The 26,122-nt window shown below is 44.9% G+C and overlaps 1 protein-coding gene across 1 annotated transcript in view; it reads left to right on the forward strand.

The window, feature by feature from the left end:
* acad9 (acyl-CoA dehydrogenase family, member 9) overlaps window positions 1-20,579 on the forward strand; it is a 47,968-nt gene extending 27,389 nt beyond the window's left edge. The window contains exons 11-15 of the mRNA XM_055917830.1: window positions 391-519; window positions 4,770-4,849; window positions 10,619-10,745; window positions 18,250-18,327; window positions 20,364-20,579. Of these exons, the coding sequence (XP_055773805.1) occupies window positions 391-519; window positions 4,770-4,849; window positions 10,619-10,745; window positions 18,250-18,327; window positions 20,364-20,564 (615 nt within the window). The 3' untranslated portion in view covers window positions 20,565-20,579. The remainder of the gene's footprint in view (window positions 1-390; window positions 520-4,769; window positions 4,850-10,618; window positions 10,746-18,249; window positions 18,328-20,363) is intronic.
* Window positions 20,580-26,122: the final 5,543 nt, after the last annotated feature.

The raw sequence follows: 26,122 nt of genomic DNA on the forward strand, positions 1-26,122 counted from the left end.
GTTACACTATAGACACACTACTGTTACACTATAGACACACTACTGTTACACTATAGACACACTGCTGTTACACTATAGACACACTACTGTTACACTATAGACACACTGCTGTTACACTATAGACACACTACTGTTACACTATAGACACACTACTGTTACGCTATAGACACACTACTGTTACACTACACTATAGACACACTATTGTTACACTATAGACACACTACTGTTACACTACACTATAGACACACTACTGTTACACTATACACACTACTGTTACACTATAGACACTACTGTTACACTATAGACACACTGCTGTTACACAAGTTGCATGACTCGTTACATGACAGAGTACCTTATTGTCTGTGTCTTTGCTCACCTCTCTCTCTGCAGGTGTTCAGCTCTGAGGGAGGCTGGATCTGTGTGTCTGAGGCTCTGCAGGTTCTAGGAGGGCTGGGCTACACTAAGAACTATCCCTACGAACGCTACCTCCGAGACTGCCGTATCCTGCTCATCTTCGAGGTATGGGGGTCCTGAACTATTGTGTGGCTGAAGGGCGGGTAGGTGGGTGGCGAGCGGGGCGTACGGGTTTGGGGGTCCTGAACTATTGTGTGGCTGAAGGGCGGGTAGGTGGGTGGCGAGCGGGGCGTACGGGTTTGGGGGTCCTGAACTATTGTGTGGCTGAAGGGCGGGTAGGTGGGTGGCGAGCGGGTGGAATAAAGAGAAACAATACATTCATTTATATTTCTTGTGCAATTCATATCTATAGGCTACATTGTGGTTCTTCTTTCATTATTTTAGGCTATCTGGTATTAGAACATAAGCCTAAACTTTAGGGCTTAACTGTACCTGGGCCCAATAGGGCTTAACTGTACCTGGGCCCAATAGGGCTCAACTGTACCTGGGCCCAATAGGGCTCAACTGTACCTGGGCCCAATAGGGCTCAACTGTACCTGGGCCCAATAGGGCTCAACTGTACCTGGGCCCAAGAGGGCTCAACTGTACCTGGGCCCAAGAGGGCTCAACTGTACCTGGGCCCAAGAGGGCTCAACTGTACCTGGGCCCAAGAGGGCTCAACTGTACCTGGGCCCAAGAGGGCTCAACTGTACCTGGGCCCAAGAGGGCTCAACTGTACCTGGGCCCAAGAGGGCTCAACTGTACCTGGGCCCAAGAGGGCTCAACTGTACCTGGGCCCAAGAGGGCTCAACTGTACCTGGGCCCAAGAGGGCTCAACTGTACCTGGGCCCAAGAGGGCTCAACTGTACCTGGGCCCAAGAGGGCTCAACTGTACCTGGGCCCAAGAGGGCTCAACTGTACCTGGGCCCAAGAGGGCTCAACTGTACCTGGGCCCAAGAGGGCTCAACTGTACCTGGGCCCAAGAGGGCTCAACTGTACCTGGGCCCAAGAGGGCTCAACTGTACCTGGGCCCAAGAGGGCTCAACTGTACCTGGGCCCAAGAGGGCTCAACTGTACCTGGGCCCAAGAGGGCTCAACTGTACCTGGGCCCAAGAGGGCTCAACTGTACCTGGGCCCAAGAGGGCTCAACTGTACCTGGGCCCAAGAGGGCTCAACTGTACCTGGGCCCAAGAGGGCTCAACTGTACCTGGGCCCAAGAGGGCTCAACTGTACCTGGGCCCAAGAGGGCTCAACTGTACCTGGGCCCAAGAGGGCTCAACTGTACCTGGGCCCAAGAGGGCTCAACTGTACCTGGGCCCAAGAGGGCTCAACTGTACCTGGGCCCAAGAGGGCTCAACTGTATCTGGGCCCAAGAGGGCCTACAGAGCCAAATAATGATTTTGGGAACAGGCAGAAAAAGTTCTTCTTCTGTTGAAGTTTAATTGAATAAGACAAACGCTGTAAAAGAGGATGACAGCAGTGCTGGCTATGGTATGTGGTGATGTAGTTACCACAGCCAGTACTGCTATCTCCCTGTATGTATGATTCAAATAGGCCTATGGCATGTCAAGGGAATGGCACGCTCAGATGGGTTAAATGGACACTTTAAATCTGGACTGTAGGTTCGTAACATCTCACATGGCCTTAATATTAACTCCTGCCGAATTAAGCATTTATTACAGTAAAATGATACACCAAATGTAGGCAACATTATGACTCGGGAACAGGACTGGAGAAATATGATTGATTTATTTCTGCATCTTGAAAGAATGCAGTGCTCAGTTAGATACCATCTGTAGAGGCGCTGTCTTCATCATAATAACTGATAGTATTTCAACCACGTAAGATTTCAGTTCGGCATCGATGTATATTTGATTAGAAACCCCCTGGGTCATTTTCACAGCTTTCCTTCTCCTTAACCGGTCAAACTGATCATCGTTTTGGACATTTTGCACAGAAAATCTTTCCCGACTTGTTTATTTATGTATATGTATATTTTTGTTGGTGTTATTGTGTTTTCTCTCCGGTCCCTAAAATGTCTCCGAATACAAATATTCCAAAACATGCATTCTGTTTGCAATAAGGCACTAAAGTAAAACTGTAAAAAATGTGGCAAAGAAATTTAATTTTAAGTCCTGAATACCAAGCGTTATGTTTGGGCCAAATCCAACACGTAACTGAGTACCACTCATATTTTCAAGCATGGTGGTGGCTGCATCATGTTATGGGTATGCTTGTCATCGGCAAGGACTAGGGTTTTTGGGGGGGGGGTAAAAATAAACGGAATACAGCTAATCACAAGCAAAATCCTAGAGGAAACCTGGTTGTCTGCTTTCCAACACTGGGAGACAAATTCACCTTTCAGCAGGACGACAACCTAAAACACAAGACCAAATCTACACTGGAGTCACTTACCAAGAAGACGTTGAAGGCTCCTGAGTGGCCGAGTTACAGTTTGGACTTAAATCAGCTGGAAAATGTATGGCATTTGTGAAAAATGGCTGTCTAGCAATGATCAACAACCAATTTGATAGAGCTGCAAGAATTATAAAAATAATAACGTGCAAATATTGTACAATCCAGGTGAGGGGCGATATCCAGATTTCCATTCTGTATTCCGGGGTATACGGTATTACCAAATGGCGCACAACAATTTAGTCAACAGGAATCTTCTTGCTCTAACCAAGAGGCTTGATCTTGACACCTAGCCACTGAACTAGCAAGTTAGCAAATCAAATGCATAGCTGGAACCCAGAACTGAATATCATTGATTTGACACATATTAGATTTCTTATAGTTATACTTATTGTAAGCAGTGGTGTAGCATGCAGCCCCTTGCGAAAAATCAGTCTGTATTTTGAAGTACCTCGGTATACAGTATAAACGGTATAAATGGTATGTCGCCTAATCCAGGTGTGCAAAGCTCTTAGACTTTCCCAGAAACACTCACAGCTGTAATTGCTCCCGAAGGTGACTCAGGGGTGTGAATACTTTCTGAAGGCTCTGTATCAGTCAAGGGGTGTGAATACTTTCTGAAGGCTCTGTATCAGTCAAGGGGTGTGAATACTTTCTGAAGGCTCTGTATCAGTCAAGGGGTGTGAATACTTTCTGAAGGCTCTGTATCAGTCAAGGGGTGTGAATACTTTCTGAAGGCTCTGTATCAGTCAAGGGGTGTGAATACTTTCTGAAGGCTCTGTATCAGTCAAGGGGTGTGAATACTTTCTGAAGGCTCTGTATCAGTCAAGGGGTGTGAATACTTTCTGAAGGCTCTGTATCAGTCAAGGGGTGTGAATACTTTCTGAAGGCTCTGTATCAGTCAAGGGGTATGAATACTTTCTGAAGGCTCTGTATCAGTCAAGGGGTGTGAATACTTTCTGAAGGCTCTGTATCAGTCAAGAGGTGTGAATACTTTCTGAAGGCTCTGTATCAGTCAAGAGGTGCGAATACTTTATAAAGGCTCTGTATCAGTCAAGGGGTATGAATACTTTCTGAAGGCTCTGTATCAGTCAAGGGGTGTGAATACTTTCTGAAGGCTCTGTATCAGTCAAGGGGTGTGAATACTTTCTGAAGGCTCTGTATCAGTCAAGGGGTGTGAATACTTTCTGAAGGCTCTGTATCAGTCAAGGGGTGTGAATACTTTCTGAAGGCTCTGTATCAGTCAAGGGGTGTGAATACTTTCTGAAGGCTCTGTATCAGTCAAGGGGTGTGAATACTTTCTGAAGGCTCTGTATCAGTCAAGGGGTGTGAATACTTTCTGAAGGCTCTGTATCAGTCAAGGGGTGTGAATACTTTCTGAAGGCTCTGTATCAGTCAAGGGGTGTGAATACTTTCTGAAGGCTCTGTATCAGTCAAGGGGTGTGAATACTTTCTGAAGGCTCTGTATCAGTCAAGGGGTGTGAATACTTTCTGAAGGCTCTGTATCAGTCAAGGGGTATGAATACTTTCTGAAGGCTCTGTATCAGTCAAGGGGTGTGAATACTTTCTGAAGGCTCTGTATCAGTCAAGAGGTGTGAATACTTTCTGAAGGCTCTGTATCAGTCAAGAGGTGCGAATACTTTATAAAGGCTCTGTATCAGTCAAGGGGTGTGAATACGTTCTGAAGGCTCTGTATCAGTCAAGGGGTGTGAATACTTTCTGAAGGCTCTGTATCAGTCAAGGGGTGTGAATACTTTCTGAAGGCTCTGTATCAGTCAAGGGGTGTGAATACTTTCTGAAGGCTCTGTATCAGTCAAGGGGTGTGAATACTTTCTGAAGGCTCTGTATCAGTCAAGGGGTGTGAATACTTTCTGAAGGCTCTGTATCTACTGTAGATATGAACATGTTAGATTGTCGTTATGAAGAGGTCTTTACTTGACGGTTGTGTTCTGCCTCTTCAGGGCACCAATGAGATCCTGAGGATGTACATAGCTCTGACTGGGATGCAGTACGCTGGAAAAATACTGACAGGCAAAATCAAGTAAGTAACTTTTTGGGCGACCTGACCAAATTCATATAGAAATGTGAGTTATAGATCTGTCATTCTCATTGAAAACAAGTCTAAGAAGTGGTAGATCTGTTCTATTTGTGCTATATCAATGTCTTAGTTTTTGCGTCTTTTGGTTTTGTACACCAGCTGAATATAGTATTTTTGGTTTTGGAAAACATATTCCACAGCAGTGTAGATGGTATAATTATACTCTACACTAGACTTGCTTGTTTTGTCACGAACTGAAATTAGGCGAACTATTAAAATTTTAGCGACCAGGAAATGGTGATGGGATTTCTGCATATTGCACCTTTTTTAAGATAAATGACATGACCAAAAGTATGTGTACACGTGCTTGTCGAACATCTCATTCCCAAAATCATGGACATTAATATGGAGTTGTTCCCCCTTTGCTGCTATAACAGCCTCCACTCTTCTGGGAAGGCTTTCCACTAGATGTTGGAACATTGCTGCTATAACAGCCTCCACTCTTCTGGGAAGGCTTTCCACTAGATGTTGGAACATTGCTGCTATAACAGCCTCCACTCTTCTGGGAAGGCTTTCCACTAGATGTTGGAACATTGCTGCTATAACAGCCTCCACTCTTCTGGGAAGGCTTTCCACTAGATGATGGAACATTGCTGCTATAACAGTCTCCACTCTTCAGGGAAGGCTTTCCACTAGATGTTGGAACATTGCTGCTATAACAGCCTCCACTCTTCTGGGAAGACTTTCCACTAGATGTTGGAACATTGCTGCTATAACAGCCTCCACTCTTCTGGGAAGGCTTTCCACTAGATGTTGGGACATTGCTGCTATAACAGCCTCCACTCTTCTGGGAAGGCTTTCCACTAGATGTTGGAACATTGCTGCTATAACAGCCTCCACTCTTCTGGGAAGGCTTTCCACTAGATGTTGGAACATTGCTGCTATAACAGTCTCCACTCTTCTGGGAAGGCTTTCCACTAGATGTTGGAACATTGCTGCTACAACAGCCTCCACTCTTCTGGGAAGGCTTTCCACTAGATGTTGGAACATTGCTGCTATAACAGCCTCCACTCTTCTGGGAAGGCTTTCCCCTAGATGAGGGAACATTGCTACTATAACAGCCTCCACTCTTCTGGGAAGGCTTTCCACTAGATGTTGGAACATTGCTGCTATAACAGTCTCCACTCTTCTGGGAAGGCTTTCCACTAGATGTTGGAACATTGCTGCTATAACAGCCTCCACTCTTCTGGGAAGGCTTTCCACTAGATGTTGGAACATTGCTGCTATAACAGCCTCCACTCTTCTGGGAAGGCTTTCCACTAGATGTTCACATTGCTGCTGTAACAGCCTCCACTCTTCTGGGAAGGCTTTCCACTAGATGTTGGAACATTGCTGCTATAACAGCCTCCACTCTTCTGGGAAGGCTTTCCACTAGATGTTGGAACATTGCTGCTATAACAGCCTCCACTCTTCTGGGAAGGCTTTCCACTAGATGTTGGAACATTGCTGCTATAACAGCCTCCACTCTTCTGGGAAGGCTTTCCACTAGATGTTGGAACATTGCTGCTATAACAGCCTCCACTCTTCTGGGAAGGCTTTCCACTAGATGTTGGAACATTGCTACTATAACAGCCTCCACTCTTCTGGGAAGGCTTTCCACTAGATGTTGGAACATTGCTGCTATAACAGCCTCCACTCTTCTGGGAAGGCTTTCCACTAGATGTTGGAACATTGCTGCTATAACAGCCTCCACTCTTCTGGGAAGGCTTTCCACTAGATGTTGGAACATTGCTGCTATAACAGCCTCCACTCTTCTGGGAAGGCTTTCCACTAGATGTTGGAACATTGCTACTATAACAGCCTCCACTCTTCTGGGAAGGCTTTCCACTAGATGTTGGAACATTGCTGCTATAACAGCCTCCACTCTTCTGGGAAGGCTTTCCACTAGATGTTGGAACATTGCTGCTATAACAGTCTCCACTCTTCTGGGAAGGCTTTCCACTAGATGTTGGAACATTGCTGCTATAACAGCCTCCACTCTTCTGGGAAGGCTTTCCACTAGATGTTGGAACATTGCTGCTATAACAGCCTCCACTCTTCTGGGAAGGCTTTCCACTAGATGTTCACATTGCTGCTGTAACAGCCTCCACTCTTCTGGGAAGGCTTTCCACTAGATGTTGGAACATTGCTGCTATAACAGCCTCCACTCTTCTGGGAAGGCTTTCCACTAGATGTTGGAACATTGCTGCTATAACAGCCTCCACTCTTCTGGGAAGGCTTTCCACTAGATGTTGGAACATTGCTGCTATAACAGCCTCCACTCTTCTGGGAAGGCTTTCCACTAGATGTTGGAACATTGCTGCTATAACAGCCTCCACTCTTCTGGGAAGGCTTTCCACTAGATGTTGGAACATTGCTGCTATAACAGCCTTCACTCTTCTGGGAAGGCTTTCCACTAGATGTTGGAACATTGCTGCTATAACAGTCTCCACTCTTCTGGGAAGGCTTTCCACTAGATGATGGAACATTGCTGCTATAACAGTCTCCACTCTTCTGGGAAGGCTTTCCACTAGATGTTGGAACATTGCTGCTATAACAGCCTCCACTCTTCTGGGAAGGCTTTCCACTAGATGTTGGAACATTGCTGCTATAACAGCCTCCACTCTTCTGGGAAGGCTTTCCACTAGATGTTGGAACATTGCTGCTATAACAGCCTCCACTCTTCTGGGAAGGCTTTCCACTAGATGTTGGAACATTGCTGCTATAACAGCCTCCACTCTTCTGGGAAGGCTTTCCACTAGATGTTGGAACATTGCTGCTATAACAGCCTCCACTCTTCTGGGAAGGCTTTCCACTAGATGTTGGAACATTGCTGCTATAACAGTCTCCACTCTTCTGGGAAGGCTTTCCACTAGATGATGGAACATTGCTGCTATAACAGTCTCCACTCTTCTGGGAAGGCTTTCCACTAGATGTTGGAACATTGCTGCTATAACAGCCTCCACTCTTCTGGGAAGGCTTTCCACTAGATGTTGGAACATTGCTGCTATAACAGCCTCCACTCTTCTGGGAAGGCTTTCCACTAGATGTTGGAACATTGCTGCTATAACAGCCTCCACTCTTCTGGGAAGGCTTTCCACTAGATGTTGGAACATTGCTGCTATAACAGCCTCCACTCTTCTGGGAAGGCTTTCCACTAGATGTTGGAACATTGCTGCTATAACAGCCTCCACTCTTCTGGGAAGGCTTTCCACTAGATGTTGGAACATTGCTGCTATAACAGCCTCCACTCTTCTGGGAAGGCTTTCCACTAGATGTTGGAACATTGCTGCTATAACAGCCTCCACTCTTCTGGGAAGGCTTTCCACTAGATGTTGGAACATTGCTGCTATAACAGCCTCCACTCTTCTGGGAAGGCTTTCCACTAGATGTTGGAACATTGCTGCTATAACAGCCTCCACTCTTCTGGGAAGGCTTTCCACTAGATGTTGGAACATTGCTGCTATAACAGCCTCCACTTTTCTGGGAAGGCTTTCCACTAGACGTTAGAACATTGCTGCTATAACAGTCTCCACTCTTCTGGGAAGGCTTTCCACTAGATGTTGGAACATTGCTGCTATAACAGCCTCCACTCTTCTGGGAAGGCTTTCCAATAGATGTTCACATTGCTGCTGTAACAGCCTCCACTCTTCTGGGAAGGCTTTCCACTAGATGTTCACATTGCTGCTGTAACAGCCTCCACTCTTCTGGGAAGGCTTTCCAATAGATGTTCACATTGCTGCTGTAACAGCCTCCACTCTTCTGGGAAGGCTTTCCACTAGATGTTGGAACATTGCTGCTATAACAGCCTCCACTCTTCTGGGAAGGCTTTCCACTAGATGTTGGAACATTGCTGCTATAACAGCCTCCACTCTTCTGGGAAGGCTTTCCACTAGATGTTGGAACATTGCTGCTATAACAGCCTCCACTCTTCTGGGAAGGCTTTCCACTAGATGTTGGAACATTGCTGCTATAACAGCCTCCACTCTTCTGGGAAGGCTTTCCACTAGATGTTGGAACATTGCTGCTATAACAGCCTCCACTTCTGGGAAGGCTTTCCACTAGATGTTGGAACATTGCTGCTATAACAGCCTCCACTCTTCTGGGAAGGCTTTCCCCTAGATGATGGAACATTGCTGCTATAACAGCCTCCACTCTTCTGGGAAGGCTTTCCACTAGATGTTCACATTGCTGCTGTAATAGCCTCCACTCTTCTGGGAAGGCTTTCCACTAGATGTTGGAACATTGCTGCTATAACAGCCTCCACTCTTCTGGGAAGGCTTTCCACTAGATGTTGGAACATTGCTGCTATAACAGCCTCCACTCTTCTGGGAAGGCTTTCCACTAGATGTTCACATTGCTGCTGTAACAGCCTCCACTCTTCTGGGAAGGCTTTCCACTAGATGTTCACATTGCTGCTGTAACAGCCTCCACTCTTCTGGGAAGGCTTTCCAATAGATGTTCACATTGCTGCTGTAACAGCCTCCACTCTTCTGGGAAGGCTTTCCACTAGATGTTGGAACATTGCTGCTATAACAGCCTCCACTCTTCTGGGAAGGCTTTCCACTAGATGTTGGAACATTGCTGCTATAACAGCCTCCACTCTTCTGGGAAGGCTTTCCACTAGATGTTGGAACATTGCTGCTATAACAGCCTCCACTCTTCTGGGAAGGCTTTCCACTAGATGTTGGAACATTGCTGCTATAACAGCCTCCACTCTTCTGGGAAGGCTTTCCACTAGATGTTGGAACATTGCTGCTATAACAGCCTCCACTTCTGGGAAGGCTTTCCACTAGATGTTGGAACATTGCTGCTATAACAGCCTCCACTCTTCTGGGAAGGCTTTCCCCTAGATGAGGGAACATTGCTGCTATAACAGCCTCCACTCTTCTGGGAAGGCTTTCCACTAGATGTTGGAACATTGTTGCTATAACAGCCTCCACTCTTCTGGGAAGGCTTTCCACTAGATGTTGGAACATTGCTGCTATAACAGCCTCCACTCTTCTGGGAAGGCTTTCCACTAGATGTTGGAACATTGCTGCTATAACAGCCTCCACTCTTCTGGGAAGGCTTTCCACTAGATGTTGGAACATTGCTGCTATAACAGCCTCCACTCTTCTGGGAAGGCTTTCCACTAGATGTTGGAACATTGCTGCTATAACAGCCTCCACTCTTCTGGGAAGGCTTTCCACTAGATGTTGGAACATTGCTGCTATAACAGCCTCCACTCTTCTGGGAAGGCTTTCCACTAGATGTTGGAACATTGCTGCGGGGACTTCAGCCACGAGCATTCGAGAGGTCGGGCACCGATGTTGGGCAATAAGGCCTGGCTCGCAGTTTGCGTTCCAACTCATCCCAAAGGTGTTTGATGGTGTTGAGGTCAGGGCTCTGTGCAGGCCAGTCAAGTTCTTCCACACGATCTCAACAAACCATTTCTGTATGGACCCCATAGAAAGTCACAGAGCTCTTCAGTAATGCCATTCTACTGCCAATGTTAGCCTATGGAGATTGCATGGCTGTGTTAGATTTTATTCACCTGTCAGCAACGGGTGGCTGAAATATCCGAATCCACTCATTTGAAGGGGTGTCCACATACTTTTGTGTGGTGTGTGTGTGTGTGTGTATCTATGTATGTTAGTGTATTATGGGGGAATCTAATCAGCTCAATTCATTACATTTCTATCTGTAACATTCTGAAATTGTCACCTGTCTCTCTCTGCCTTGTCCAATCAGGGAGATGAAGAAGGGGAATGTGGGTGTGGCCTTGGAGATGTTGGGCAGGAAGTTGGGAGACGCGTTTGGAAGGAAGGTGGACCTTGGACTGACTGGGATGGATGGGGTGGTGCATCCTGGTCTGGCGGTGCGTACCTTATTTAACCTATAACCCCTAACCCTGGGACTGAATGGGACGGTACGTACCTTATTTAACCTATAACCCCTAACCCTGGGACTGAATGGGACGGTACGTACCTTATTTAACCTATAACCCCTAACCCTGGGACTGAATGGGACGGTACGTACCTTATTTAACCTATAACCCCTAACCCTGGGACTGAATGGGACGGTACGTACCTTATTTAACCTATAACCCCTAACCCTGGGACTGAATGGGACGGTACGTACCTTATTTAACCTATAACCCCTAACCCTGGGACTGAATGGGACGGTACGTACCTTATTTAACCTATAACCCCTAACCCTGGGACTGAATGGGACGGTACGTACCTTATTTAACCTATAACCCCTAACCCTGGGACTGAATGGGACGGTATTACAGTGCATTCGGAAAGTATTCAGACCCCTTAACTTTTTCTTCATTTTGTTACGTTACAGCCTTATTCTAAAATAGATTCAATAGTTTTTTCCCCCCCTCATCAATCTAAACACTATATCCCATAATGACAAAGCAAAATGTTTTTGGTTTTATGTGCAAATTTGTACAAAATAAACTCACATTTACTTAGTACTTTGTTGAAGCACCTTTGGCAGTCAATTACAGCCTTGAGTCTTCTTGGGTATGATGCTACAAGCTTGTCACACCTGTATTTGGGGAGTTTCTCAAAATAAATGATCTGCAGATCCTCTCAAACTCTGTCAGGTTGAATGGGAAGCGTCGCTTCACAGCTATTTTCAGGTGTCTCCGGAGATGTTCGATCGGGTTCAAGTCCGGGCTCTGTCTGGGCCACTCAAGGACATTCAGAAACTTGTCCCGAAGCCACTCCTGCGTTGTCTAGGCTGTGTGCTCACAGTCAAATAGCCAGCCCTTACACAGCCTGGAGGTGTGTTGGGTCATTGTCCTGTTGAAAAACAAATGATAGTCCCACTAAGCGCCAACCAGATGGGACGGCGTATCGCTGTAGAATGCTGTGGTAGCCAGCAGGTTAAATGTGCCTTGAATTCTAAATACATCACTGAGAGTGTCACCAGCAAATAACCCCCACACCATCACACCTCCTCCTCCATGCTTCACGGTGGGAACCACACCATCACACCTCCTCCTCCATGCTTCACGGTGGGAACCACACCATCACACCTCCTCCTCCATGCTTCACGGTGGGAACCACACCATCACACCTCCTCCTCCATGCTTCACGGTGGGAACCACACCATCACACCTCCTCCTCCATGCTTCACGGTGGGAACCACACCATCACACCTCCTCCTCCATGCTTCACGGTGGGAACCACACATGCAGAGATCATCCGTTCACCTAACTCTGCGTTTCACAAAGACACGGTGGTTGGAACCAAAAATCTCAAATTTGGACTCATCAGACTAAAGGACAGATTTCCAACGGTCTAATGTCCACTGCTCGTGTTTCTTGGCCCAAGCAAGTCTCTTCTTATTATTTATATCCTTTAGTAGTGGTTTCTTTGCAGCAATTCGACCATGAAGGCCTGATTCACGCAGTCTCCTCTGAAACAGTTGTTGAGATGGGTCTGTTTCTTGAACTTTTGTGAAGCATTTATTTGGCCTGCAATTTCTGAGTCTGGTATCTCTAATGAACATCCTCTGCAGCAGAGATAACTCTGGGTCTTCCTTTCCTGTGGCGGTCCTCATGAGAGCCAGTTTTATCATTGCGCTTGATGGTTTTGCAACTGCACTTGAAGAAATGTTCAAAGTTCTTGAAATTTTCCGGATTGACTGACCTTCATGTCTTAAAGTAATGATGGACTGTCATTTCTCTTTGTTATTTGAGCTGTTCTTGCCATAATATGGACTTGATCTTTTACCAAATAGAGCTATCTTCTGTATACCACCCCTACCTTGTCACAACACAATGGTTTTGTCTCAAACGCATTAAGAATGAAAGAAATTCCACAAATTAACTTTTAACAAGGCACACCTGTTATTTGAAATGCATTCCAGGTGACTACCTCGTGAAGCTGGTTGAGAGAATGCCAAGAGTGTGCAAAGCTGTCATCAAGGCAAAGAATCTCAAATCTCAAATATATTTTGATATGTTTAACACTTTTTGTTGTTGTTGGTAACTATATGATTCCATATGTGTTATTTCAATGTTTTGATGTCTTCACTATTATTCTACAATGTAGACAATAGGAATGAGTAGATGTGTCAACTTTTGACTGGTACTGTATGTAGATAAGGTATTTTGTTTTTTTTTGTTTTTTTTTCACATTTTGCAAATATTTCAAAACTGTGTTGGCTTTGTCAGTATGGCGTATTGTGTGTAGATTTAATATTAGAATAGATTTAATATTAGAATAAGGTTGTAATGTAACAATGTGGCAAAAGTCAAGGGGTCTGATTACTTTCTAAATGCACTGTATATGCTATCATTATTGATCCTCACAGGCTTACAGTACACACTGTTACCATAAGTCAGGGTTCCCTCACTGGTGGCCCACACGCTGTTACCATAAGTCAGGGTTCCTCACTGGTGGCCCACACACTGTTACCATAAGTCAGGGTTCCCTCACTGGTGGCCCACACGCTGTTACCATAAGTCAGGGTTCCCTCACTGGTGGCCCACACGCTGTTACCATAAGTCAGGGTTCCTCACTGGTGGCCCACACGCTGTTACCATAAGTCAGGGTTCCCTCACTGGTGGCCCACACGCTGTTACCATAAGTCAGGGTTCCTCACTGGTGGCCCACACACTGTTACCATAAGTCAGGGTTCCTCACTGGTGGCCCACACACTGTTACCATAAGTCAGGGTTCCTCACTGGTGGCCCACACACTGTTACCATAAGTCAGGGTTCCCTCACTGGTGGCCCACACGCTGTTACCATAAGTCAGGGTTCCCTCACTGGTGGCCCACACGCTGATACCATAAGTCAGGGTTCCTCACTGGTGGCCCACACGCTGTTACCATAAGTCAGGGTTCCTCACTGGTGGCCCACACGCTGTTACCATAAGTCAGGGTTCCCTCACTGGTGGCCCACACGCTGATACCATAAGTCAGGGTTCCTCACTGGTGGCCCACACGCTGTTACCATAAGTCAGGTTCCCTCACTGGTGGCCCACACGCTGTTACCATAAGTCAGGGTTCCCTCACTGGTGGCCCACACGCTGTTACCATAAGTCAGGGTTCCCTCACTGGTGGCCCACACGCTGTTACCATAAGTCAGGGTTCCCTCACTGGTGGCCCACACGCTGTTACCATAAGTCAGGTTCCCTCACTGGTGGCCCACACGCTGTTACCATAAGTCAGGGTTCCCTCACTGGTGGCCCACACGCTGTTACCATAAGTCAGGGTTCCCTCACTGGTGGCTCACACGCTGTTACCATAAGTCAGGGTTCCTAACTGGTGGCCCACACGCTGTTACCATAAGTCAGGGTTCCTCACTGGTGGCCCACACGCTGTTACCATAAGTCAGGGTTCCCTCACTGGTGGCCCACACGCTGTTACCATAAGTCAGGTTCCCTCACTGGTGGCCCACACGCTGATACCATAAGTCAGGGTTCCTCACTGGTGGCCCACACGCTGTTACCATAAGTCAGGTTCCCTCACAGGCTTACAGTACACACTGTTACCATAAGTCAGGGTTCCCTCACTGGTGGCTCACACGCTGTTACCATAAGTCAGGGTTCCTAACTGGTGGCCCACACGCTGTTACCATAAGTCAGGGTTCCTCACTGGTGGCCCACACGCTGTTACCATAAGTCAGGGTTCCCTCACTGGTGGCCCACACGCTGTTACCATAAGTCAGGTTCCCTCACTGGTGGCCCACACGCTGATACCATAAGTCAGGGTTCCTCACTGGTGGCCCACACGCTGTTACCATAAGTCAGGGTTCCTCACTGGTGGCCCACACGCTGATACCATAAGTCAGGGTTCCTCACTGGTGGCCCACACGCTGTTACCATAAGTCAGGGTTCCTCACTGGTGGCCCACACGCTGTTACCATAAGTCAGGGTTCCCTCACTGGTGGCCCACACGCTGTTACCATAAGTCAGGTTCCCTCACAGGCTTACAGTACACACTGTTACCATAAGTCAGGGTTCCCTCACTGGTGGTCCACACGCTGTTACCATAAGTCAGGGTTCCCTCACTGGTGGCCCACACGCTGTTACCATAAGTCAGGGTTCCCTCACTGGTGGCCCACACGCTGTTACCATAAGTCAGGGTCCCTCACTGGTGGCCCACTGGCTGAATTCGCCCCGCTGGTTATTGTATTTGTGTAATTGTTGGACCTAAAGTACTGTAAAAAATAAGCTCCAAGTGATACAATTTTGGGAAAATCTGTTCCAAAGTATTCCCACACATGAGAGATATTTGTGATCGTATACAAATATAAGCAAGGTTTGAAATTATTGTTTTAGTCAAATATTATATCGGTTTGGGCTTCTTGCGGTCAATTTGCACTCTACAAATAATTTGTAATTATGTTCTGAGCATCTACTCAAGAAAAAATCGTCCCGCAACATTCTACTTGATGATCCCCGTAATAAGTAATCTAAAATAAGTATTTCAGAATGACATCAAAGCTGTGTTTTAAGCCATAATTTAGTCTGGTTAAGAAGAGCTCTTATCTAGTGAACTCAGCGGTGGCCCTTTCTAAATCCTGAAAGTACTGGAATAGCTTGAAAATTAGACATTTTCTCAAGTTATTATTTTATTTTTATATTTTTTTAAATAGTTTTTTTTAGTGGATCAGCTTTAATATTGAGGATAGATTGTTGCTTCCATCAACGTAACTGTCTGCCTTATTTCCAATCCTCCATATTTTTGGAGGTAAATAACACATAAATACAAATACACACTACCGTTCAAAAGTTTGGGGTCACTTAGAAATGTCCTTGTTTTTTAAAGAAAAGCAACAAAAAAAAGTCCATTAAAATAACATCACATTGATCAGAAATACAGTGTAGACATTGTTAATGTTGTAAATGACTATTGTAGCTGGAAACGGCTGATTTTTAATGGAATATCTACATAGGCGTTCAGAGGCCCCATTATCAGCAACCATCACTCCTGTGTTCCAATGGCACGTGGACATTTCTTAGTGACCCCAAACTTTTGAACTTTTTAAAGAATATACCTTCCCTTATTATTCCCTACCACCCCTCCCCCAATTGGAGTAAACTAATAAACAATAACATTTAAGTTTGCTGATGACACAACAGTGGTAGGCCTGATCACGACAACAACGAGACAGCCTATAGGGAGGAGGTCAGAGACCTGGCCGGGTGGTGCCAGGACAACAACCTCTCCCTCAATGTGATCAAGACTAAGGAGATGATTGTAGACTACAGGAAAAGGAGGACAGAGCACGCCCCCATTATCACCGACGGGGCTGTAGTGGAGCAGGTTGAGAGCTTCAAGTTCCTTGGCGTCCACATCACCAACAAACTAACATGGTCCATGCACATCATGACAGTCGTGAAGAGGGCACGACAAAACCTATTCCCCCTCAGGAGACTGAAAAGATTTGGCATGGGTCCTCAGATCCTCAAAAGGTTCTACAGCTGCACCATCGAGAGCATCCTGACTGGTTGCATCACTGCCTGGTACGGCAACTGCTCGGCCTCCGACCGCAAGGCAGTACAGAGGGTAATGCGTACGGCTCAGTACATCACTGGGGCCAAGCTGCCTCCCATCCAGGACCTCTACACCAGGCGGTGTCAGAGGAAGGCCCTAAAAATGGTCTGACTCCAGCCACCCTAGTCATAGACTGTTCTCTCTGCTACTTCATGGCAAGCAGTGCCAGAGCGCCAAGCCAAAGTCCAAGAGGCTTCTAAACAGCTTCTACCCCCAAGCCATAAGACTCCTGAACAGCTAATCAAATGTCTACCCAGACTATTTGCATAGCTCCAGGTAAATATTGCAATTCTTCAGCCATTCCTGGACCTGTGACCAAAAACGAGCTACATATGGACAATACCAAAATAAATTATCTAATGACTCTGCCTCCTCACAGCAGAATCTGCAGTGCTGGGAAGATTGTATCCCCCATATATATAACATTATATTGGTTGTAAGAATTTTGTATAATCATAAACCCAGAGACTCAGGCCCAGGCTCTGTCGCAGCCGGCCGCAACCGGGAGGTCCGTGGGGCGACGCACAATTGGCATAGCGTCGTCCGGGTTAGGGAGGGTTTGGCCGGTAGGGATATCCTTGTCTCAGTATGTAAAAAATGTAATAAAATGTATGCACTCTACTGTAAGTCGCTCTGGATAAGAGCGTCTGCTAAATGACTCAAATGTAAATGTAAAATGTACCAAACAGACTGATCAGGCGCCACCAAGCATCGATAGCTAAAATGACGGACAAATGTAGATTAAATTCTGCGTTTTGTGCGAATGGGACATTTCTGGGATCTTTTATTTCCGCTCATGAAACAAGGGACCAACACTTTACATGTTGTGTTTTCTATTGTTGTTCAGTATAGTTGACCCACCTTTCTTTACCACTATGTCACTGGACCCCACCGACCCACACTGTGTGAGGTGCAAAACGTGTCAGACTGACATTGCGAGTGGGTGAGCTGGCCCTGAAGAGCCTCATGAAGGGGAAAAAGACAGCGCTGCATCCTGTGCTGGCACCAGTTCTACATTGTGACCTTGTGACAACGCTGCATCCTGTGCTGGCACCAGTTCTACATTGTGACCTTGTGACATTTTCTTTGCAACAACCTTGAGAGTTTTTTTGCCAGTTGCCTCATTCTTGGGGCACCTGCAATATTCAGCTTTATCAAGCGGCAGCCGTGCTCCTGCCGTTCCCGTGCTCCTGCCGTTCCCGTGCTCCTGCCGTCCCCGGGCTCCTGCCGTCCCCGGGCTCCTGCCGTTCCCGTGCTCCTGCCGTCCCCGGGCTCCTGCCGTTCCCGTGCTCCTGCCGTTCCCGTGCTCCTGCCGTTCCCGTGCTCCTGCCGTTCCCGTGCTCCTGCCGTTCCCGGGCTCCTGCCGTTCCCGGGCTCCTGCCGTTTTCCTCACACAGTCCACTCGCCATTTTCCAGACCGGCGACACTAAAGCTGCCAGTTGGAAGCGACTAGAAACAATTGCGTAATAGTAACAATTACAAATTGATGGTCCTTGAAAATAAATATTATTGCTTGAAGAAGTACTTGAATGTCCTTGACTTTGACTTGCCACTGTCTGTACAAACCCTGCATTCTGTCACTTTGGTGGGAAGCATCTAATGCAGAGTTTCCCGCTCCTCGGGCCTCCCAGACGTTCCACGTGTTTGTTTTAACCCTAAAGTGGTGCACCTGATTCCATTAGTCAACGAATCATCAAGCCTTTGACTAATTGAATCAGGTGTGCAAGTTTAGGGTCAAAACAAAAATGCTAAAAAGTGTGGGGTGGCCCGATGAGAGGGTTGGGAAACGCTGATCTAATGAGTGAATGGAATGTATAAATGAAGTCATAGTTTCCCTGTCCCGTATTCTCTCCCAGGACAGTGCCAAGAAACTGGAGCAGAACGTGGCCCATTTTGGCTCCACAGTGGAGAACCTGCTGTACAGATATGGAAAGGTACATTATAGCCTTGACTTATTTCACATTTTGTCGTTACAGCCTGAATTCAAAATAGATTAAAGAAAAACAATTCTCCCCCATCTACACATAATATCCCATAATGACAAAGTGAAAACGGGTTTTTGGAATTTTTTTCAAATGTATTGAATGTTAAATACGGAAACATCTAATTGACATAAGTATTCACACCCCTGAGTCAATACATGTTAGAATCACCTTTGGCAGCGATTACAATCAATCAATCAAATGTATTTATAAAGCCCTTCTTACATCAGCTGATATCTCAAAGTGCTGTACAGAAACCCAGCCTCTAACCCCAAACAGCAAGCAATGCAGGTGTAGAAGCACGGGGGCTAGGAAAAACTCCCGAAGAGCTTTCCACACCTGGATTGTGCAACAGTTGCCTATTTATTCTTTTCAAAATGAATCAAGCTCTGTCAAATTGGTTGTTGATCATTCCTAGACAACCATTTTCAGGTCTTCCCATAGATTGTCAAGCAAATTTAAGTCAAAACTGTAACTCGGCCAATCAGGTTGTCCTGCTAAAAAAGTGAATCTTCCAGTGTCTGGTGGAAAGCAGACTGAACCAGGTTTTCCTCTAGGATTTTGCCTTTGCTTAGATCCATTTTGTTTATTTTTATCCTTGAAAACTCTGCAGTCCTCAACGATGACAAGCATACCCATAACATGATGCAGCCATCACCATGCTTGAAAATATGGAGTGCTACTTAGTGATGTATTATGTTGGGGCAAATCCAACACAATACAACTCTTTGTGTTCAGGACAAAAAGTTTATTTCTTGCCACCTTTGCAGTTTTACTTTAGTGCCTTATTGCAAACAGGATGTATGTTTTGGAATATTTTTTATTCTGTAACGATTTCCTAACTATGATGTTGTGGATATTTTTGATTTAACCTTTATTTAACTAGGCAAGTCAGTTAATATGTAGAACAACAATCTAATATGATCCATGGCCCTTCTAGCTGTCTCTATGTAGAACAACAAAAAGTAATACAAATGGCCACAGTCATCAAGCTAGGTAAGAGATCATTATTAAATATGTTTAAGTGATTGGTAAGAATAAACTAGATCAATGATAATTCATTAACTTGCCCAAGCTTTCCCCATTTTCTCCTTCACCCAAATCCAGATAGCTGATGTTCTGAAAGAGCTGCAAAATCTGGATCCCTACAAATCAGCCAGGCTAGACAATCTGGACCCTCTCTTTCTAAAATTATCCGCCGCAATTGTTGCAACCCCTATTACCAGTCTGTTCAACCTCTCTTTCGTATCGTCTGAGATCCCCAAAGATTGGAAATCTACCGTGGTCATCCCTCTCTTCAAAGGGGGAGACACCCTAGGCCCAAACTGTTACAGGCCTATATCTATCCTACCCTGCCTTTCTAAGGTCTTCAAAAGCCAAGTTAACAAACAGATCACCGATCACTTCGAATTCCACCATACCTTCTGCGCTATGCAATCTGGTTTCCGAGCTGGTCGTGGGTGCACCTCAGCAACGCTCAAGGTCCTAAACGATATCATAACCGCCATCGATAAAAGACATTACTCTGCAGCCGTATTCATCGACCTGGCCAAGGCTTTCGACTCTGTCAATCACCACATTCTTATCGGCAGACTCAACAGCCTTGGTTTCTCAAATGACTGCCTCGCCTGGTTCACCAACTGCTTCTCAGATAGAGTTCAGTGTGTCAAATCAGAGGGCCTGTTGTCCGGACCTCTGGCAGTCTCAAGGTTCAATTCTCGGACCAACTCTTTTCTCTGTATATATCAATTATGTCGCTCTTGCTGCTGGTGATTCTCTGATCTACCTCTACGCAGACGACACCATTCTGTATACTTCTGGCCCTTCTTTGGAGACTTTGTTAACTTCTTTGGGACAGGGGGGCAGTATTGAGTAGCTTGGATAAAAAGGTGCCCAGAGTAAACTGCCTGCTACTCTGTCCTAAAAGCTAGAATATGTGAAGGGGTCTGAATAGTATCACAACACCTGTGTCTTTTCTGTTCCTACAGACGATAGTAGAGGAGCAGCTGATCCTGAAGCGTGTTGCTGACGTCCTGATCAACCTGTACGCCATGACAGCCGTCCTATCACGATCTAGTAGATCTATCTCGATAGGGCTCAGGAACCACGACCATGAGGTAATACTGGACTATACTATCACCATTGTGTTGATATACAGTGTTGTAAAAAAGTATTTTCCCCCTTTCTGATTTTATCCGCGTCTGGTGTAAAGCCAAACACTGCGTTCCACATTAAGACCCTCTGAATGTCAGGCCATCTATCTGAGCTGTAGAGCAGCTGGGTCATACAGCAAGACAATGATCCAAAACACACAATCAAGTCAACATGAAAATGGCTAAAAAGCAACACATTTGAAGTTTTGGAATGGCCTAGTTAAAGTCCAGACCTAATCACAAGGGAGATGTTGCAGGACTTGAAACGAGTAGTTCCGGTGTCGTTGAGTAGTTCTGCATGGAAGAGCAGGCCAAAACTCCCCACAGCGACGTTAGACTGATCAACAGGCACTAAAGGAGGCACAGCCAGTTATTGAGTGTCAGGGGGAAATTACTTTTTCTCACAGGGGAATTGGGTGTTGCATAACTTTGTTTATGAAATGAAATAAGTGTCACATTTGTGTTATTTGTTCATTCAGGTTCCCTTCATCTAATATTAGGTTTTGGTTGAAGATCTGATAACATTCAGTATACACATTTATTTAATTTTTTTAAAGAGACAATCAGAAAGGGGACAAATACTTTTTCACCCCACTATCTCTATAGGGCTCAGGAACTACTACCATGAGGTAATACTGTAGTGTACTATCAACTATCTCTATAGGACTCAGGAACTACTACCATGAGGTAATACTGTAGTGTACTATCTCTATAGGGCTCAGGAACTACTACCATGAGGTAATACTGTAGTGTACTATCAACTATCTCTATAGGGCTCAGGAACTACTACCATGAGGTAATACTGTAGTGTACTATCAACTATCTCTATAGGGCTCAGGAACTACTACCATGAGGTAATACTGTAGTGTACTATCTCTATAGGGCTCAGGAACTACTACCATGAGGTAATACTGTAGTGTACTATCTCTATAGGGCTCAGGAACTACTACCATGAGGTAGTACTGTAGTGTACTATCAACTATCTCTATAGGGCTCAGGAACTACGACCATGAGGTAGTACTGTAGTGTACTATCTCTATAGGGCTCAGGAACTACTACCATGAGGTAATACTGTAGTGTACTATCTCTATAGGGCTCAGGAACTACTACCATGAGGTAATACTGTAGTGTACTATCTCTATAGGGCTCAGGAACTACTACCATGAGGTAATACTGTAGTGTACTATCAACTATCTCTATAGGGCTCAGGAACTACTACCATGAGGTAATACTGTAGTGTACTATCAACTATCTCTATAGGGCTCAGGAACTACTACCATGAGGTAATACTGTAGTGTACTATCTCTATAGGGCTCAGGAACTACTACCATGAGGTAGTACTGTAGTGTACTATCAACTATCTCTATAGGGCTCAGGAACTACTACCATGAGGTAATACTGTAGTGTACTATCTCTATAGGGCTCAGGAACTACTACCATGAGGTAATACTGTAGTGTACTATCTCTATAGGGCTCAGGAACTACTACCATGAGGTAGTACTGTAGTGTACTATCAACTATCTCTATAGGGCTCAGGAACTACTACCATGAGGTAGTACTGTAGTGTACTATCAACTATCTCTATAGGGCTCAGGAACTACTACCATGAGGTAGTACTGTAGTGTACTATCAACTATCTCTATAGGGCTCAGGAACTACTACCATGAGGTAATACTGTAGTGTACTATCAACTATCTCTATAGGGCTCAGGAACTACTACCATGAGGTAGTACTGTAGTGTACTATCAACTATCTCTATAGGGCTCAGGAACTACTACCATGAGGTAATACTGTAGTGTACTATCTCTATAGGGCTCAGGAACTACTACCATGAGGTAGTACTGTAGTGTACTATCAACTATCTCTATAGGGCTCAGGAACTACGACCATGAGGTAGTACTGTAGTGTACTATCAACTATCTCTATAGGGCTCAGGAACTACGACCATGAGGTAATACTGTAGTGTACTATCAACTATCTCTATAGGGCTCAGGAACTACTACCATGAGGTAATACTGTAGTGTACTATCAACTATCTCTATAGGGCTCAGGAACTACTACCATGAGGTAATACTGTAGTGTACTATCTCTATAGGGCTCAGGAACTACTACCATGAGGTAATACTGTAGTGTACTATCTCTATAGGGCTCAGGAACTACTACCATGAGGTAATACTGTAGTGTACTATCAACTATCTCTATAGGGCTCAGGAACTACTACCATGAGGTAGTACTGTAGTGTACTATCAACTATCTCTATAGGGCTCAGGAACTACTACCATGAGGTAATACTGTAGTGTACTATCTCTATAGGGCTCAGGAACTACTACCATGAGGTAATACTGTAGTGTACTATCTCTATAGGGCTCAGGAACTACTACCATGAGGTAGTACTGTAGTGTACTATCAACTATCTCTATAGGGCTCAGGAACTACTACCATGAGGTAGTACTGTAGTGTACTATCAACTATCTCTATAGGGCTCAGGAACTACTACCATGAGGTAGTACTGTAGTGTACTATCAACTATCTCTATAGGGCTCAGGAACTACTACCATGAGGTAATACTGTAGTGTACTATCAACTATCTCTATAGGGCTCAGGAACTACTACCATGAGGTAGTACTGTAGTGTACTATCAACTATCTCTATAGGGCTCAGGAACTACTACCATGAGGTAATACTGTAGTGTACTATCTCTATAGGGCTCAGGAACTACTACCATGAGGTAGTACTGTAGTGTACTATCAACTATCTCTATAGGGCTCAGGAACTACGACCATGAGGTAGTACTGTAGTGTACTATCAACTATCTCTATAGGGCTCAGGAACTACGACCATGAGGTAATACTGTAGTGTACTATCAACTATCTCTATAGGGCTCAGGAACTACTACCATGAGGTAATACTGTAGTGTACTATCAACTATCTCTATAGGGCTCAGGAACTACTACCATGAGGTAATACTGTAGTGTACTATCTCTATAGGGCTCAGGAACTACTACCATGAGGTAGTACTGTAGTGTACTATCAACTATCTCTATAGGGCTCAGGAACTACTACCATGAGGTAATACTGTAGTGTACTATCAACTATCTCTATAGGGCTCAGGAACTACTACCATGAGGTAATACTGTAGTGTACTATCAACTATCTCTATAGGGCTCAGGAACTACTACCATGAGGTAATACTGTAGTGTACTATCAACTATCTCTACAGGGCTCAGGAACTACTAACATGAGGTAGTACTGTAGTGTACTATCAACTATCTCTATAGGGCTCAGGAACTACTACCATGAGGTAGTACTGTAGTGTACTATCTCTATAGGACTCAGGAACTACTACCATGAGGTAATACTGTAGTGTACTATCTCTATAGGGCTCAGGAACTACTACCATGAGGTAATACTGTAGTGTACTATCAACTATCTCTATAAGGCTCAGGAACTACTACCATGAGGTAATACTGTAGTGTACTATCTCTATAGGGCTCAGGAACTACTACCATGAGGTAATACTGTAGTGTACTATCAACTATCTCTATAGGGCTCAGGAACTACTACCATGAGGTAGTACTGTAGTGTACTATCTCTATAGGGCTCAGGAACTACTACCATGAGGTAATACTGTAGTGTACTATCTCTATAGGGCTCAGGAACTACTACCATGAGGTAGTACTGTAGTGTACTATCTCTATAGGGCTCAGGAACTACTACCATGAGGTAGTACTGTAGTGTACTATCTCTATAGGGCTCAGGAACTACTACCATGAGGTAATACTGTAGTGTACTATCTCTATAGGGCTCAGGAACTACTACCATGAGGTAGTACTGTAGTGTACTATCTCTATAGGGCTCAGGAACTACTACCATGAGGTAGTACTGTAGTGTACTATCAACTATCTCTATAGGGCTCAGGAACTACTACCATGAGGTAGTACTGTAGTGTACTATCAACTATCTCTATAGGGCTCAGGAACTACTACCATGAGGTAATACTGTAGTGTACTATCAACTATCTCTATAGGGCTCAGGAACTACTACCATGAGGTAGTACTGTAGTGTACTATCAACTATCTCTATAGGGCTCAGGAACTACTACCATGAGGTAATACTGTAGTGTACTATCTCTATAGGGCTCAGGAACTACTACCATGAGGTAGTACTGTAGTGTACTATCAACTATCTCTATAGGGCTCAGGAACTACGACCATGAGGTAGTACTGTAGTGTACTATCTCTATAGGGCTCAGGAACTACTACCATGAGGTAATACTGTAGTGTACTATCTCTATAGGGCTCAGGAACTACTACCATGAGGTAATACTGTAGTGTACTATCTCTATAGGGCTCAGGAACTACTACCATGAGGTAATACTGTAGTGTACTATCAACTATCTCTATAGGGCTCAGGAACTACTACCATGAGGTAATACTGTAGTGTACTATCAACTATCTCTATAGGGCTCAGGAACTACTACCATGAGGTAATACTGTAGTGTACTATCTCTATAGGGCTCAGGAACTACTACCATGAGGTAGTACTGTAGTGTACTATCAACTATCTCTATAGGGCTCAGGAACTACTACCATGAGGTAATACTGTAGTGTACTATCTCTATAGGGCTCAGGAACTACTACCATGAGGTAATACTGTAGTGTACTATCTCTATAGGGCTCAGGAACTACTACCATGAGGTAGTACTGTAGTGTACTATCAACTATCTCTATAGGGCTCAGGAACTACTACCATGAGGTAGTACTGTAGTGTACTATCAACTATCTCTATAGGGCTCAGGAACTACTACCATGAGGTAGTACTGTAGTGTACTATCAACTATCTCTATAGGGCTCAGGAACTACTACCATGAGGTAATACTGTAGTGTACTATCAACTATCTCTATAGGGCTCAGGAACTACTACCATGAGGTAGTACTGTAGTGTACTATCAACTATCTCTATAGGGCTCAGGAACTACTACCATGAGGTAATACTGTAGTGTACTATCTCTATAGGGCTCAGGAACTACTACCATGAGGTAGTACTGTAGTGTACTATCAACTATCTCTATAGGGCTCAGGAACTACGACCATGAGGTAGTACTGTAGTGTACTATCAACTATCTCTATAGGGCTCAGGAACTACGACCATGAGGTAATACTGTAGTGTACTATCAACTATCTCTATAGGGCTCAGGAACTACTACCATGAGGTAATACTGTAGTGTACTATCAACTATCTCTATAGGGCTCAGGAACTACTACCATGAGGTAATACTGTAGTGTACTATCTCTATAGGGCTCAGGAACTACTACCATGAGGTAATACTGTAGTGTACTATCTCTATAGGGCTCAGGAACTACTACAATGAGGTAATACTGTAGTGTACTATCAACTATCTCTATAGGGCTCAGGAACTACTACCATGAGGTAGTACTGTAGTGTACTATCAACTATCTCTATAGGGCTCAGGAACTACTACCATGAGGTAATACTGTAGTGTACTATCTCTATAGGGCTCAGGAACTACTACCATGAGGTAATACTGTAGTGTACTATCTCTATAGGGCTCAGGAACTACTACCATGAGGTAG

The sequence above is a fragment of the Salvelinus fontinalis genome, chromosome 3 (genome assembly GCF_029448725.1).
Source record: "Salvelinus fontinalis isolate EN_2023a chromosome 3, ASM2944872v1, whole genome shotgun sequence".
NCBI lineage: Eukaryota > Metazoa > Chordata > Actinopteri > Salmoniformes > Salmonidae > Salvelinus > Salvelinus fontinalis.